This window comes from Heptranchias perlo, chromosome 2 (genome assembly GCF_035084215.1).
Source record: "Heptranchias perlo isolate sHepPer1 chromosome 2, sHepPer1.hap1, whole genome shotgun sequence".
NCBI lineage: Eukaryota > Metazoa > Chordata > Chondrichthyes > Hexanchiformes > Hexanchidae > Heptranchias > Heptranchias perlo.
Window position 1 is genome coordinate 48,507,622 of NC_090326.1, and position 17,862 is coordinate 48,525,483.

The 17,862-nt window shown below is 42.6% G+C and overlaps 1 protein-coding gene across 6 annotated transcripts in view; it reads left to right on the top strand.

Annotated features, from left to right (window-relative positions):
* Nucleotides 1–17,862, top strand: part of pign (phosphatidylinositol glycan anchor biosynthesis, class N) — a 141,142-nt gene that overhangs the window by 48,160 nt on the left and 75,120 nt on the right. For all 6 annotated transcript variants that reach the window (XM_068001866.1, XM_068001868.1, XM_068001864.1 and 3 more), the window contains 3 exons: nucleotides 2,871–2,930; nucleotides 9,350–9,442; nucleotides 11,386–11,441. In XM_068001866.1, coding sequence (XP_067857967.1) covers nucleotides 2,871–2,930; nucleotides 9,350–9,442; nucleotides 11,386–11,441 — 209 coding nt within the window. The remainder of the gene's footprint in view (nucleotides 1–2,870; nucleotides 2,931–9,349; nucleotides 9,443–11,385; nucleotides 11,442–17,862) is intronic.

The following is a 17,862-nucleotide window of genomic DNA, read 5'->3' on the forward strand; positions in this document are numbered from 1 at the left end:
CTTCCCTATAAAATTGACCTTTGTGTTTTTGTGAACTATTGTATCATTTTTGCTCTTGGGGCCTCAACTCCACTCACACATCTGGAGTTGGAATTGATATTCTTCCCAGAGCTATGACTCTGTCAGCTGCAGTGAATTACCAATTACAGCTGTGTCCACAATTCCCATGATGCCACAGTTTGAGCACATACAGTGTGGTGAATTTAAATGTACACATCAACATAATTTTGTGCAACAACTGGAAAATGTGCCTTTGCTCAGGCTGTAATTGTATTTGGGTTTGTTTCGCCAAATGATTTCCAAACAATCTGGAGCATGATTTTTTTTGAGGTACGGTTTCAATGGAAAACAATTTTCATGTGCTCATTTTTCACTTTGGGGAGAGAAGGGCTGCTGAGAGAGAAAGAGAAACACACAGAAAGGGTCAGTGCTATAAAATCTGATTAAATGGTGACATAAACAGCCACTGGCATTTCTGTACCTGTGGTGGAGTTTGACTGGAGGTTGGGGTCCAGCATGCAGTACAGCTCTGCCACAGTTTCTCTGGTCAGTCACAGTCTATAAAGACAGAGTTCCTCTGACAAGTCCAGGCAAGTACACTTCTGCCTGTATATCCAGGTTCCAGGGGAACAGCAGGTGCAGGTTAACTCCCTTGGTACAACCTCACTTGCCTAGCATCCCTCCTTTGCTCCTCTACTTCCTCTAAGTGGCATAAATATAGAATTATTCCCATTGTCCAAATTTAAATTGCAGCAGCTGAATGTGGCAAAACTCTTGGTAAAAACTCTGAAAATAAATATCCCAGCAGAAAAAAAGACACCTACTATATTCTTCTGTTGTCGGCTCCAAAAATCTAAGTGCAAAAATATCATCTCTTTAAATGCTGACTTCCTGTCAGTACACAATCTACCAACTGGGAATAACCATTTTATAAGGATAGGATGAATGTATGTTGCATTTCTGGTGTGAATCATGGGAAACTGCATGTGCATTCATTATCATTAATTTGAATGTTATTTAAATGAACCTCTTGCCCAGTTCCAACAAGAGCTTCCTACACACTAAATTCCATCTGAAGTGTTGAGCGGAGATCTGGCGAGCGTGACCTCGGTTTGACTTGCGACTTCCTCGTCCCCTCCCATGTCAAGATTATTCCACCACCCAAAAACCTTCACCAGAGCCTCTTATGAAATGAAACAGGGCAGAACTATGATCTTTCAGAAGGAGAATCAGAGAATGTGATTATAAAATGAAGATGGCACAAGCCAAACTCACGGAACCTTTTTTCCTTTTTAGAGTTATCAACTTATGGAATAGACTACCACAATAAATAAATACTGACCCAGCTGACCTAACCATAAGACCATAAATCCTGAACCTTAAGAAGATCGTTGGCCTATCAAACTGTTCCTTCCACAGAATCCACTGGATCACGAACTCTACCCAATTAATCTGCCCAGGGTTAGCATAGTTTCTATTTACCCCACCTCCAGACAAATCAAGCAAAACTGTAGAATACTATTTTAACTTTACACCCTACATTATTCATCCTTGATGGTTTTTATTGCTTGGCATGACAATTCCACGGTCCCAGCAACCGTTATGTTCCATGAAACAAAAAGGAAATGGGTCAGTTCCTGACTCAGCAAAAGGGAGAAAGATTGGGTTTGGAACATGAAAAAAAATGGCCTGGGTACGGAAACAGTGCCTGGAGGTCTGAGTGAGTTCTAATGGCTTTGTTTCATTTCTACATTCTTATATTAATATTTCTTGTACCTCTGCTTTTTGCCATGATTTGCACACAAACTTTCCACTTCACAGTATATGGGCACAGGGCTCCCAGTGTTTGAGATGTTCATGGAGTGTTAGTTTTTATCTGATGTGTACAGTAAGTACAAGTTTCATTGTTTCTGAAACTAATTTAGCAACTTGTGTGACAGAATTGCCCTTTTTTGTTAAAGTTATCCAACTGAATAAACAAGAATGCCGTGTAGCTGTTGCAGAAACCCTGTGAAAACACTTCAATGTTAATCATGAACATGATTTTTATGAAGTAATATTTTCAAAATTGTTACAGTTGCTCATAGAAACTCTTTTACTGGAAACTGCAAAATAATTCATTTTTCAAAGTGCAAGTTTTTTTGGAGTGTTAACTAAGTAAATCTCTAATATAAATTACTAATGACAAATTTTCAAAATACTGATAATTAATGGATCTCATGTGAATATAATGGAGCTTGAATGTTTTAAAAACCTTTATAATTTCTCCCCTTCTGCCCTGTATTTTTGTATGTTATTTTCTTTCTCTATCCAAGGCACCGGCATCGCTGATTTTGTTTGTCATTCTTTATTGGAGAGTAATGGCAAACAGGTGTTCTTAACTCAATGTAAATACTGCTCCTGGCCTCTTTGCTAGGTACATAGACTGCCTGGTGGTATTGGGCTTTTCACTAACCGGTTGGTTGCAGATTCACAACCACGAATACCCATATGGTATGTTCCAATCTAAGATGGGGCATCATTGGAGCAGTAAAATGCCTCATGAGGAAGGGAAGAAAAGTTGATGGACTTACCATTCCATGCAGCTAAAGGATGGCTTAAAAGTGGTATAAATGGAGGATTTCAATCCGATCACCTGCTTACTCATTTGATTGACAAGTTGGGGAAAGTAAAACAGTGACAATCCTTTAATTTTTATCATCTAATTTGTGTTGCACTTCTTCTGAATTGGAACCAACTCCAGCAACCATCATTTTTTATCAGGACCCTTTATTTGTTGGATTTGTAAAAGTATGGGACTTCACGTTACTTTTTGATTTCTGGTCACCATAAATTTGTGCTGTTAATTGTTTCTTTTTTGCAATGCATAGGCTGATATAGCTCCACTGATGGCTGCTCTAATAGGAGTCCCCTTTCCTCTAAATTCTGTGGTAAGCTGATATTTTGTGTTCTCATTATTTAATTAGAGAGGCAGTCAGTACATAATTGGACATACTGATAAGTGTGAAACCTTTGTGATTTGCTTTTATGTTTTGTGATAAATTTTAATTGTGATAATGAGGATTGATTTTTGTGAGGCTTTGTCAGCAGTGCAGAAACTTGCCAATAGCTGGTGCAGGGCATAAAATCGGCTATGCAACCTCAGGTGTCCAATTTTCCAAGATGTGATTTTAGGAGACAGAATGAGGCCATGCTACAAGCAATGTTCAAGCCTCATTTAAGGGGAACACTTATTAAAATTTAGGTCCCACGCTAAATTTCATGACTTAGAATGGTTCCAATCTTCCATCACTTCCAATCTTCCATCTCATCTTGGTCACAATTCTGCCCCTTTCTTCCCACCCCCCCCCCCCCCCCCACCAAAAGAGGATAGTCACTAGTTGGTCACAAGACAACAGAAAAACATGGGTTTGAGCCCTTGGTAGGCGAACAGCAGATCAAAGCAATTTGTCATGGGTGGCATGATGAGCAACGCAATTCATCTGAAATTGTGCAAATACAAAGAGAAATCGCATTGACTGGAAATCTGAAAACAGAAAATGCTGGAAATACGCAGCAGGTCAGTCAGCATTTGTAAAGAGAAAAGATAAGTTAGCGTTTTGTTAGCACCCACAAAAAGAAAAGATGACAATGTCCCAGGTGCAAACTGCCTGCTAGTACTGTATTCCACAAAGGCTCCATAGCAACTGCTTGCCTTTCTGCATCCCAATCAAAGAAGGTAGACACCAAACCCTGGATATATAAGCCTGTGGTTCCTTACTCAGCCTCTAGCTAATACTTTCCAGCATGTCCTGCCATTTATCAGGATTTCCTCATCAGCAGTATAATGGATATCTGCCTTTGGGAGAACTGCTTTTCTGCAACCTAGTCAACAAAAGGAGGCACCACACCCTGGATATGTAAGCCTGTGGTATCATACTCAACCTCCAAATAACACCTTCCAACCCATGCCTTTTCAGAATTTCCTCATCAGTTATACAATGAGATTTGCCTTTGATGTAGTGGAAGGACCTAGGCAGGATAATTTCCACACTTTTGTATTCTAGCCCCTTAAGATAAAGACTGACATTCCATTAGCCTTTTTAATTACTTTTTGTACCTGTGCACTAGCTTTTAGTGATCAGAGCACAAGGGCACGGAAATCCCTTTTCTCCTCCACAGCTAGTAGCCTCTCTGATTTATATTTCTTGGATCCAAAATGGATGTCCTGACACTTCCCCACATCCAACTCCATCTGCCATAGTTTTTCCCTTTCACTTAGTCTTTCTATGTCGCTTTGTAAGTTCCTGCCCCCATCTACACAACTTACTGTGCCTCCGAACTTACTGTTGTCTGCAAACTTGGATATACAACTCTCTATTCCTTCATCCAAGTCATTAATATATATGGTGAAAAGCTGAGGCCCCAGTACAGATGCCTGGGGACCCATCACTTGTCACATCTTGCCAAATTGAGAACGATTTTAACCCTCCAGGATTTTGGCGGTTGGGTGGGGGTGGGGTCACATTCTTAAAAAATGTGAAACCCGACCCCAACCTGCCACGAATGCGCCTACATCCAGTTTAACCAGGGTGGGTTGGTGGTGGTGGTGGTGGTGGTGGTGGTGGTGGTGGGGGGGGAGTAATTTAAATATGTTAACGAGGCTGCGTGTCTAAGATTTTAGCAGCCATTTAGATTTAACCGCTGTGGGCTGGGAAACCCAGCAGTAGAAGGGAGGCAAGAACTGCCGGATCCGGCAGGTAAGTGCTTTTCCAACATTGCTTGTGGGCCAGGAAGAGCAGGAGTGCTTCCCTACCACCCCCCTCCTTTGCTCCTTCGTCAGGTGAAGGAGCAAAGCTCCGAAAGCTTGTGATTTCAAATAAAGCTGTTGGACTATAACCTGGTGTTGTGCGACTCCTTACATTTGTTGACCATGGTTTCTTAACTATACGAGGAGCTTTTGCATTTCAGGGGTATGTACTGGTTTTGTATCGTACCAATTATTTCTTTGACTACTTCCCACTGTTTGTCTGTAAGTTTACCTATTAACAGTTCAGCCCAGTTTACTGAGACTCTCCCTTCTCCTTCTCAAACCTAATATCAAATTCAATCATAAAATGTTCACTATTTGCAAGATGTTCTCTTTTATAGAGCAAAATCCAGCCTATTCATTCCTGATTATGCTCCAGGCCTCCAATTTGATGTACTTGCTTTAACAATCTCAAAAACTACCATAAGAGCCAATTCCTTGGTAGTTTTCAGTTTCACTAGGATTCCCCCTTGTTAATAGAAACCACAAATGCCAAACACACAAATCACAGAAGGCGCAGTATATTTTACTATATTTTTATGTTAGGATGTTACCCACATGATCTTTCCTTTTGTATCGTATATAGGAACCTCCCCCATCTGCCTCTCGTTGTCAGAAGCTGTAAAGTTGCACTTCTGGTGCGTCACTGCATTTTCTTGTTATGGGTTGAATTGAGAAATAGGAAAGGATCGAAGACTATAGTGGGAATTGTGTATAGGACCTCTGGCAACAGCTCTGAAGTGCTAGATTGTATAAATACAGAGATTAGACAAGCGTGTAACAAAGGCATAGTGGTCTTAATGGGGGACTTTAACCTTCACATAGATTGGGAAAAGCAGACTAGCAACTGTCAGAAAGGTAGCGAATTTCTTGAGTGTGTCCGGGATAGTTTTCTACAGCAGTATGTCTTAGAGGCAACAAGGGGGCATACGAGATTGAGTAATGAGTAATGAACCAGATTTAGTTAACGGCTTAACTGTACGCGAACATCTATCCAATAGCGATCATAACCTGATCGAGTTCAATGTATTGTTTGAAAGGGAAAAAAGTGAATCAGTTGCTAAGATTCTAGACTTGGGTAAGGCCGACTTCAAGGGGATGAGACAGAGACTGTCCACAGTAAACTGGGCAAATCTGTTAATGGGTAAAACGACTGATGATCAGTGGGAAATGTTTGAAGAAACATTTAACATGATACAGAATTGGTTTATACCCCTGAGGGGCAAAAACTCTACTTGCCAAAAAAAAACAGCCATGGACAACTAAAGAGGTAAGGGACAGTATAAGGCATAAGGAAAGGGCATACAAAAAGGCAAAAAATGGCACAGATCCTGGCGAATGGGAAAGATACAAAGAGCAACAAAGGGTCACAAAACAGATAGTAAGAACTACAAAAAGAGAGTGTGAAAAGAAACTCGCAAGGGATATCAAAACCAATACGAAGAACTTTTATAGTTATATTAGGAAAAAGAGGGTGGTCAGGAGCGGTGTTGGCCCCTTAAAAACTGAAAGTAGGGATATTGTCATTGACAATGGGGAAATGGCGGACATGTTGAACGATTACTTTGCGTCAGTATTTACAGTAGAAAAAGAGGATAGCATGCCGGAAATCCCAAGAAAACTAATATTGAATCGGGGACAGGGACTCGTTAAAATCAACATAAGTAAAGCAACAGTAATGAAGAAAATAATAGCACTAAAGAGTGACAAATCCCCAGGACCAGATGGTTTCCATTCCAGGATTTTAAAGGAAGTAGGTGAGCACATTGCAGATGCCCTAACTATAATCTTTCAAAGTTCTCTAGATTCAGGAACTGTCCCTCTAGATTGGAAAATTGCACATGTCACTCTGCTTTTTAAGAAAGGAGAGAGAGGGAAACCAGGGAATTATTAACAGTTATTAACATCTGTTGTGGGGAAAATGCTGCAGTCTATAATTAAGGATAGGGTGACTGAACACCTTGAGAATTTTCAGTTAATCAGAGAGAGCCAGCATGGATTTATGAAAGGTAGGTTGTGCCTGACAAACCTGATTGAATTTTTTGAAGAGCTGTCTAAAGTAGTGGACAGGGGATTGTCAATGGATGTTGTTTATATGGACTTCCAGAAGGCATTTGATAAAGTCCCACATAAGAGACTGTTAGCTAAGATAGAAGCCAATGGAATCGAGGGAAAAGTATGGACTTGGTTAGGTAGTTGGCTGAGCGAAAGGCGACAGAGAGTAGGGATAATGGGTAGGTGCTCACATTGGCAGGATGTGACTAGTGGAGTCCCGCAGGGATCTGTCTTGGGGCCTCAATTATTCACAATATTTATTAACGACTTAGGCATAGAAAGTCTCATGTCTAAGTTTGCCGATGACACAAAGATTGGTGGCATTGTAAGCAGTGTAGATGAAAACATAAAATTACAAAGCGATATTGATAGATTAGGTGAATGGGCAAAACTGTGGCAAATGGAATTCAATGTAGACAAATGTGAGGTCATCCACTTTGGATCAAAAAAGGATAGAACAGAGTACTTTCTAAATGGTAAAAAGTTAAAAACAGTGGATGTCCAAGGGACATAGGGGATCAGGTACATCGATCATTGAAGTGTCCTGAACAGGTGCAGAAAATAATCAATAAGGCTAATGGAATGCTGGCCTTTATATCCAGAGTACAAGGGGGCAGAAGTTATGCTGCAGCTATACAAAATCCTGGTTAGGCCGCACCTGGAGTACTGTGAGCAGTTCTGGGCACCGCACCTTCGGAAGGACATGTTGGCCTTGGAGGGAGTGCAGTGTAGGTTTACTAGAATGATACCCGGACTTCAAGGGTTAAGTTACGAGGAGAGATTACACAAATTGGGGTTGTTTTCTCTGGAGTTTCGAAGGTTAAGGGGTGATCTGATCAAAGTTTATAAGATATTAAGGGGAACAGATAGGGTGGATGGAGAGAAACTATTTCTGCTGGTTGGGGATTTTAGGAGTAGGGGCACAGTCTATAAAAATTAGTGCCAGACCTTTCAGGAGCGAGATTAGAAAACATTTCTACACACAAAGGGTGGTAGAATTTTGGAACTCTCTTCCGCAAATGGCAGTTGATACTAGCTCAATTGCTAAAATTAAATGTGAGATAGATAGCTTTTTGGCAACCAAAGGTATTAAGGGATATGGGCCAAAGGCGGGTATATGGAGTTAGATCACAGATCGGTCATGATCTTATCAAATGGTGGAGCAGGCACGAGTGGCTGAATGGCCTACTCCTGTTCCTATGTAATGATTATTCACTGTAATGTTGAAGGCTTTTGGTTTGAAATTTTGTGCGTGATTCAGTAAGACTTTCTTTGCAGTTGTTAGCCATATAATATGTGGTATAAACCCTTCTAAACATGATTAGAGCTCTCGACTGGGACAGGGAGCGGGGAGGGGGGGGAGCGAACGAATGAACAAACACACACTAAGGAGTGAACTCAACAACACTGTGGATACGTTGGTGCCAATGGCACCACACCAGATCCTCTATCAAGAGGTCAGATCACTTGCAAAAACAATGCACTCCATAACAGTCAATTTGTGCCATGCTGCAAAACCGGGGCATTCTTTCCATGGAGCACTGGTCCATGCTGTTAGTACAGCTAGTTAAGTTTCAGCCAGTACAGAATGTTATGCTTTGATCAGTACCCTCTTTGTACTCATTGGTATTAACTGATCTGCCCTTTTGAAATCTCACCATGGAGTGAAGTGCTGTACTGGTAGAATTTATTCAGGCAATGGTATCAATGTTTGATGCCAAAAAAAAAGAAGAGTATCCTCCACATTTACACAGCGCTGATTTAAAAAGAAAGAAAAGTCATTAATAGTCGGTAGTGACTTATTTTCCATGTCATAAACTTAGACTTGCTTCTTCAGCATGTAGAGGGTGCTGCCATTCAAAGAATCAAGAAGACCTTAGCGGGAGGCAGTGTAACATTTAGTTATGTAAGACCATGTCATATTACAAGTTTACGAAATTGACAATTATACAAACTTGACGGGCAGGAAAAGACCAGCTGGTCCATGAAGCCTGCCCAAAATTAGTAAGCTACACCTCTTTATCTCTCAAAATGAAGTCAAAATTGGATGTTTTTTTCAAATTCTTTAATTTGAGATGGATTATCAACATCAACCACTGTTTTTTGTTTATCCTCCCAGAAAGAACTTCTGTAATTTTTGACCAGTTGTAATCCAGCAACATTATAAATTCACCATGGCCCATTGTAATGGGAGACCAAATCTGTTACTCACATATACAAGACATTACGTGAAATCTGCCAGCAGTCTTGCTTAGGCAGTCTAACTAATTTCTTTTATTTTGTCTATAAATTGCTTCATACTGTTAAATATATTTTAAGCACAACTGTGACTGGCCAGGTGCTTGACCATTTTATTAATCACGCTTTGTACTTTGAAAATGTAACCTGAATAAAATGCAAACAGGACGTTTTCTTAATGAACTTAAAGCAACTGTTTCAAATATTCTAGATAACTCATTTGTCTTGCATGCATCAATTTGTTATATATATTTTATTTCTTTATAGGGCATTTTACCTTTGGAGTATTTAAACAACAGTGATCAGTTCAAAGCTGAATGCATGCTAACAAATGCCATGCAAATATTGGAACAATTTATGGTATGATATTTATTATTTTTAAATATCAGTTTTTAAAAAATGTTTAAATGCACAGCAAGCAAACTAGTTTGCTTTTTATATGTTTCTTTTAGTTAATGTTCATGGGCTGAAATATGTCATTAAATAATTCAAAATCACATCATTAAATTTTCATAGCACTTGCTAAGTGGCCAGTCATTTGATTCTGGGTCAGGTTAAATTGATACGTGAATCAGAATTGACTGACAGATCATAGTGCATTAATTTTTATTGGACTGGCATAGGAGTTCAAATATCACACAAGGTTTTGGAATCCTGTCAGTGCCTTTATAAAGTAAGGTTCATGACTACATGGGTTGGATTTTTCTCTGCTATCCCGTTCCACATCGGGTGGGATAGTGGCGGAATAGTGAGGTGGGGAGGCATGATCAGACATGGACTTCTCTCCCCATCCCTGCCCGTTTCATGCAAATGCTGGTGGTGGGTGTGGCTTGGTCTCCTTGCCCATTTGTCTCCCATTTTACCCTCTTTCTGCTACTCCCTGGGTGGAAGGTGACAGTAGGACCCAGGTAGTGTAAATAGTGGCCTCAATGTCCAAAGTGGAGGGAGAGCCTTATAGAAACCTCGTTTACCTCCAATTTGGCCCCCAGCACTTACCTTAGTAGGTCTTGGTTTCTGCCTTCCTTCTATGTGGCTGTTCTGTCCCTTTTTAAGGTCACTCGCCCCTTTGTCTATTGCCATAGCAGCACCTCTGCTACATCTTTGCCTCAATTTCTTCCTCAAACCCGCCGGGCTCCCTTTTTGGCGATGGGAATCCTGTTGGGAGCCCATCAGGCATGGTCAATGACGCTGACCTAGGGATCACGGCTCAGTTGCATCCACTGCTTCTCTGCCCCAATAGGGGAAACACAGTCACTTGTGCTCAGCGATTCCTTCTTGACTGTACTTCTGGCAACGTGCATTCTGGCCTTGAATTTTTGCAGAGGTTATCTGATCTCCTGCCGTAATGCTATAAATGGCTGAAATTACGGCAGAAGATTAGGACAACCCCCTGAGGAAATTCAGGGCCTCCATGTTTAAACCAAAAATATTTTTGAAATGGCTGAATTTATTTTATTGAAAGACACAGGTGAAGGGCCAAGGCCCATCATTTGAAGGAGTAAAATTGATGGAGTTAAAACAGGATATAGTGGTTAGGTGAAGCTTCTTTGGACTTTAAGTGCTTGAAGATTTAGGAGGAAGGTAAAATGGTCCATAGTTTAAGGTCATGTGAAAGAATGAGTTAGAACAGAAGACTCTAACTAAGCCTTTCGCGTGTCAAAGCTTGATTATGAGTAATGATTTTTTTTACATCTCAATCTGTTGAATATACAAAGGGTGTGATGTGGAATTTATTTTGTGTGGATTTAATCACATTGGGCAAAGAAATTAGAAATTAAAATAATAAAAATTGAATAGCGATTAGCGAAGGAATTCAAGAGAAATTAGCAAAGAAAGATGCAGGTAAAGTAAAAGTCAAAATTTTAAAACATTTACAGTTTTAGGCTGCATTTTATAAATGTTACATTAATTTAATGATAATAGTTACTCCTAACATCTCAGTGCAATAAATTACATTTTTACAGCACCTTTTAACGTAGCAGAACAACTCAAGGTGCTTTACAAAAAGGGAAGAAGAATGGACACTGAGTAGTAGAGTTAGGGGAGGTGACTGAAGGTGTGCTCAAAGAATTAGATTTTGAGGAGGCTTTTAAAGGTGGTGAAACAGTTATCAAGGCAGAGAGCTTTAGGAAGAAAATTCCACCGTGCAAGCTGAAGAATCTGCCATCGATGGAGGAATGCGGGAAGGATAAACAGTAGCATTATTACTGTATTAATGGGATTTTATAGCCTTGTAATGCGTGAACGTCAGAAAATTTTTGGACATGGAGATATATCTATTGATGTTTTACATTTTTTTTCAGGTGAAGATGATTCACAAAAAAGAAACCACTCTATCCTTTTTGTTTAGCCCTTTTAAGTAAGTAAATTCCGTTCTTTTTATTTAGAGCGCTAATCTAAATGTATTTTTCTGTTGCATGAACAATTAGAATTAGCCCCTTATGTGGTGCATCCTGTAGTTTTTCAGGGACACAGCGTATATATGCCACGCATCAGTGTTTCATGCTGACGTCGGCATTTTGGGGCCCAGTCAGCATTTCAGTAGTTGGTGACAAAAATTAGTGCCAGACCCCCTCCCTCTAGCTCCCAGTCCCACTCTTCTTGAGTAGGATGATCCTCGTGTTAATGACCAGGATTGCTGCCTCTCTATACTTTTGGTGAGAATTTTCTCCAGAGTTCCCACTTGCAGTATGCAGCGGTAGCAAACCGAGCCATTAGCGTGGGAGCATACAGAGTAGAGCAGGATCTGTCCAGTGCTGGACTCGAGCAGGAGTCAGGGAGAAATGGGAGGGGAGCAGGGCAGAATAGATAGCAAGGAGAGGGGCAGAATGGATTTCATGGGGAGAGAGCAGAGTGGGCATCAGTGAAAGGGGAAGTGGGCATCAGTGAAAGGGGAAGTGGGCAGCAGTGATAGAGGGAAAGGTGAAACTGAAGGGCAGAGGGAAGGAGGAAATAGATGGCAATGGAAGGAAGAAAGAAATGGGTGGTAATGAAGGGTTAAGGAAAGGGGACAGAAGCTATCAGCGGCACTTTATGGGAAAGGGGAAAAGCTAAGAGCGGCTCTTTTGGGATGGGTAGGAAGGAGGCATTCACTGAGGGTGTGGGTAGCGCGAGTGCCAGCATTAAGGTCGTGGGGAGCAAGAACTCGGGTGAGAGGGAAGATTACCAGGTTGAATGGGGGGAAATAGATGAAGAGTACCTGCAAGTGCCAGGTTGAATTGACGAGGAAGGGGGGAGAAGAGTGCCAGTATTAACTGTGAGGGTTGGAGGAAGAAATTATCTCTGTCAAAAGAGTGGGGGATTGAATGGGGTGCAGTATCTCTGTGAACTGTATCTGAAGGGATTAAGAGTGCTTTTGTGAACTGAGACAGTGGGGGCGGGTGGGGAGGCTTGGACATGAGAGTGACAACCAAGGTAACATTTGGTAAGTGATTTAGTTGGCCTATTGAAAATGCAAATATCACATTAGTTTGCTTTTTTTAAATTAAATCTAAATTAAAAATCTATTAATGATGAAGTATAAAAGTCCTTAAAGTGAATCAGAATGCATCATTTTTAATATAAAAATTTGCAAAATTTTCTCTGAGCATAACCACAGACTCTCCAATCTATAGAAATACACGGCTAATTTTATATGTTCAACGTTTGGATTTCCCCTTCTGACTTTCATATAATTAAGATTTTGTTTTCTCCAACACAAGTGAAGGAACACTGGTGAAGTTTCAAAACCTGTTTAACTGCTTGTTTTCACACATCAGGGCTGTTCTTGAATAGTCAGCTTTTTGTGTGCTGTGTCAGCTTTTTTGAAGCTAGTTTTCTAGCTTAGTGTATAGAACAATGTTAATAAGTAATGTGAAAGTTAGTTTAACCCTTTCAGCACTGCGATATTTTTGGGTTACAAAATACAATCGGCATTTCTCCACTCACACCCCACCCCCCACCCATTTCATCATAGCTAATATTTTTTAGAACCTTCTAATGATGAAAATGACAAAGTAGAATAGTTAACAGTAGAATACAAACCAGGATATTTCATAATTCATACTATTTTTTCAAGTCAACTCACCCATTGAAATCTTGTTATATAGTGGCAGGTATCTGTGTCACAAGGGGCGCATCTAAGGCGCCCTCCATAGGAAAGCTGTCCGGTGGAGATTGCCGCGTTGGGTCAGGGTGCAGTGCATCATTTCTGCCTGTGATCAGCATGTTACGTCTGATCTCACCAGGCATACCTTTGCCGATCCTACACAAAGTCCTTCTGTGAGTCGGGGATGTGGGAACTCCTGATGTAGGGAATCCCCGCCCCAGCCCCTCTCGCTCTTACACCAACAGCCTTGTTTGGGTGGGTGGAGCCTCCGCCCTCAACAAGCCATCCTGGATACTCTGACTTTAGGCTGGGACCTGATGTATTTGGGTCCCAATCTAATTTCAGGCCCTTCCGGTGCATTCCCACCAAAGTTACGGCAGAAGCTGGGATGGAAGAGCCGCAGTTATTCAGCCCCAATTACAGTAATTTCGGACAAACCTGTCCACAGAATCGCAAAGCATCATTTCATTTTAAACAAATGCTCATTTGGTGGCCTGGGTGTCACCAATGGCTTGAATATTTGTTGAAACCACTGTGACATCCAGGTGGCACATGGAAAACAAAGAAAGATTTGCATTTATATAGCATCTTTCATGACCTCAGGATGTCCCAAAGCACTTTACAGCCAATTAACTACTTTTGAAGTGTACTCACTGTTGTAATGTAGGAAACATGTCAGTCAATTTGCACACAGCAAGCTCCCACAAACAACAATGTGATAATGACCAGATAATCTGTTTTAGTGATGAAGGATAAATATTGGCCAGGCCACTGGGAGAACTCCCCTGCTCTTCTTCAAAATAGTACCATGGGATCTTTTACCTCCACCTGAGAGGGTAGACTGAGTTCAACATCTCAACCGACAGACCACACCTCTGACAGAGCAGCACTCCCTCAGTACTGCACTGGACAATCAGCCTAGGTTTTGTGCTCGAGTACCTGGAGTGGGTCTTAAACTCTCAACCTTCTGACGCAGAGGTGAGGGCAAGAGTGCTACCCACTGAGGCACGGCTGACGGTGAAAGGTGTATATTTGAAAAGGTTAATACGATTTTGTTTTTCCTCCTCTTTTGCTTTTATATTAGATTGGACCGGTGTAACTGCAATTTGTCATTTATCTAGAGAGGATACATTTAAATTAATAGATAACACTGTGGGGGAAAAAGCCAACGATCTAAGTGCCCAGATGGCATGCAGCTACGTCACTTTTTTTTAAAATACAAGCCAGGACCATAACCCTATTAGCACAGTGATCATGTGGCTGCTATTTCATCTCGAGGAAAACAAAATCAGCAATTGTGCTGTCAGAGCTAGAAGCTAACATGTGAAATGAAGACTTCATTAAAGCAGCTGGGACTGCTGAAAGCAAGGGTGGGTACCCTGTTACTATCCGAGCGTATTTTTCTCGTTGCCAAGGTTTTAATGTTTCTTGCCTTCATTGAAATTTCTGACTGGTCCACTGAAGAATGCCTTTGATAAAGATGAGAACTGGATTTTCTTGTCCTTATAAAATATACTGTAAATACAAAATTAAGTGTTTTGCAGGATTTTTTCTGGACACCTGTAATTCCCTTTCCCACTATCTGCATATGTGATTAGAGAAAGGAATATTGAGATTACAGTTTAGGTCTTCTGACTGTATCATAGTCTGTTCTTGTTACAGTGTCAGACATGGCAGGTTTTATTGAATCACAGAATCGTTACAGCACAAAGTGAGGCCATTTGGCCCATCGAGCTTGTGCCGGCTCTTTGTAAGAGCAATCCGGTTAGTCCCATTTCCCCGCTCTTTCACCGTTGTCCTGCAAATTTTTCCTCTTCAAATATTTAACCAATTCCTTTTTGAAAGTCATGATTGAATTTGCATCCACCACCCTTTCAGGCAGTGCACTCCAGATCATAACTACTCGCTGCGTAAAAAAGTTTTTCCTCACGTCGCCTTTGGTTCTTTTGCCAATCACCTTAAATCTGTGTCCCCTGGTTCTTGACCCTTCTGCCAATCGGAACAGTTTCTCTTTATTTACTTTATCTAAACCCGTCATGATTTTGAACACCTCTATCAAATCTCCTCAACCTTCTCTGCTCTAAGGAGAACAACCCCAGCTTCTCCAGTCTCTCCACGTAACTGAAGTCCCTCATCCCTGGAATCGTTCTAGTAAATGTTTTTTGCACCCTCTCTAAGGCCTTTACATCCTTCCTAAAGTGCGATGCCCAGAATTGGATACAATACTCCAGTTGTGGTCGAACCAGTGTTTTATAAAGGTTTTGCATAATTTCCTTGCGTTTGTAGTTTATGGGGCCGATTTTCGGATGGCCGAGCGGGCGCGTTGGGGGCGGGGGTGCTCCTAAAATGGCGGAATCCCAGAGCGGGTTCGGAGCCCGGCTCCAACCCGCTAATTTCTGGGTTCCCCAGTGATTCATTCGGATGTGCGCGCTGCTCCCGCGTGCGGGACTCACACCGGCAATTAAAGCCGGCGGGATGCTACTTTTCAAAGTTATTTAGGTACTTGACAGACCTCATTGAGTGTAGATTTTGGCAGGGGTGCAATTTTGAAGGATCCTCAGCGTGTTTCCCGTGCTGTGGGAAACACTCCCTGTTGGAGCAGACGTGTTTTAGCCAGCAGCCAGTGGGCGATGCAAAGGATTTTTTGACAGGTGGGGGGAAAACCTCATTTATTGCAACAGGGCACTCTGTCACTTCAGACAAAGTTTTGGCTGCAACACCTTTGTCTTTCCACTCAATATTATTCATTTTTATACCCTAAACTCTGCTGTGCAAACACATTTGCCTACTTTGCAGAACCCCTCAAACTCACACAGTCAGGATTGGGGGGCGCCAGAGCTGCATTCACCACTTCATCCGAGGACGAGCAACATCACCAGCCTCGCCAGGCACGCCGTCCACCTCCGCCACGTGGAGCTCCACAACACAGTGCTGCACCACAGGCACCTGCACAAAATAGTCCTGCAACTACACATACACCCACTGTAGGGTGACCCAATGGGCGGCATCAAGTGTGGGTGTTCATGGAGAACCTCATGAAAGGGACTTATTACACAAGCCAGTCAAGAATGGCCAAGACGTGGCAATAGTGGTGACAATAATATTTAATGTGCCATTAACAAAAATCAAATATAAATAAAAAACATGACAAACCGTCAAACACACTTGTGCATCCCCTTTGTGCTCACAAAACCTTTGCCTTACGCTTAAGAGTACTCCTACTGGTGCTTCCCCTGTGGCTGCAGCAGAGGTAGTGGCAGGTCGCTCTTGTTCATACCCTGACCGATTAGATGCTTTGGGCCTACGCCCTCTGGGTTTTGGTGCCCGTGAGGGTCCCTCCAAAGACTGCTCCACCTGCACCTATGCAGGGGCAGACTCGGCCACCTGGAGAGGAGGCAGCATTGCGGGTACTGGTTGAGAGGGGGGCAACAGGTGAGACGTGGGAGCGCTTTGAGTGGCGTCCCCACTTCCATGTCCCCTTTTGCCATCATCCCTCTCCTGGGCCACCCTGCTGGAAGACAGTTTGGAGGACATGTGTGAAGCCTTGCCAGGCCAGTGCCAGAGTATCTGCCTGCCTGTTTAAGGTGGCAGAAAGTTGCTCACCCTGAGTCTAAAGGGCCATTGTCAGGGCCTCAATGGACTAATTTGTGAGCCGTGCTTGAAGCTCGATGGAGGCTAGCCTTTTCTCCATCGCAGACGTTCCCGCACTTACCAGCGACACTATCTCAGGGATGCCCTCACGTCCCGGTGACAGTATCTCAGAGATTCCCTCCTGTACCTGTGCCACCATTCCACTCATGCAGGAGTTGGACTCTTCCATCCTCTGCGCGATTGTGAAGAGTGTGCATGGCACTTGTTCCAGCACCTCGATCATTCTCCTTTTCATGGATGGCCCCCTGGGTTCAGCATCTGTGTCCAGCTGAGCAGAGCCTGGAGAAGAATGCTCCCACTGAGGCGGACTCTCCACAGCTGCCCCTGCCACCAGTGTCTGCTCATGCTCATGTGTGTAGTGACTCACCATGTGCGACCCCAACTAACTGAGGACGGGGACCCACCGAGATGTGTATCTGCGCTGGTGGATGGCTCGCTCAGATGTGACGGTGCCCCCTCAGGTCGGCTGGTCCTCTGAGGAATCGCCCTCCACCATCACGACGGTCGCTGAAGGCCCTGTAAGAGAACAGAAGGCAATATTAAGCACGATGACAGATGTTGAGGTGCTGAAGATGGCAAGGCATGTTAACACCATTTGCTATTGTGAGTGCTGAATGTTAAAGTTCTGTCACCAGACATTTTTGGGTGCCAGTCTCAGCATCCCCGATGGACAGGCACTCGAGGGTGTGGCTTAGTTCCAGAGCCTCCTGCTCCGGGTCCATAAGGACGACCTGATGTTGCGGCGTCTCCCGTGCATTCTGGGCTTGCTTCTCCTATAAGGGAAGAAAGTAGAGAGACGTGAGTGAGGGGTGGTGATGTGGCCAACCGCTGAATGCATTGATTTGGGTGAGGCTGACTGTGAAAGAGATGCATTGGAGGGTGAGTATGAGACAGAGCCATGACATTGTATATGGATTGGGTTGAGTGGTGGTGGTGGGATGAGTACTGGGGAGGTGAGTAAGTGCAGATAAGTTGAGGATGAGATTTGAGTGGGTGTGAGGAGTGATGTGATAGAGTAGTGTTGGCAGTGCAGAAGGAGTTG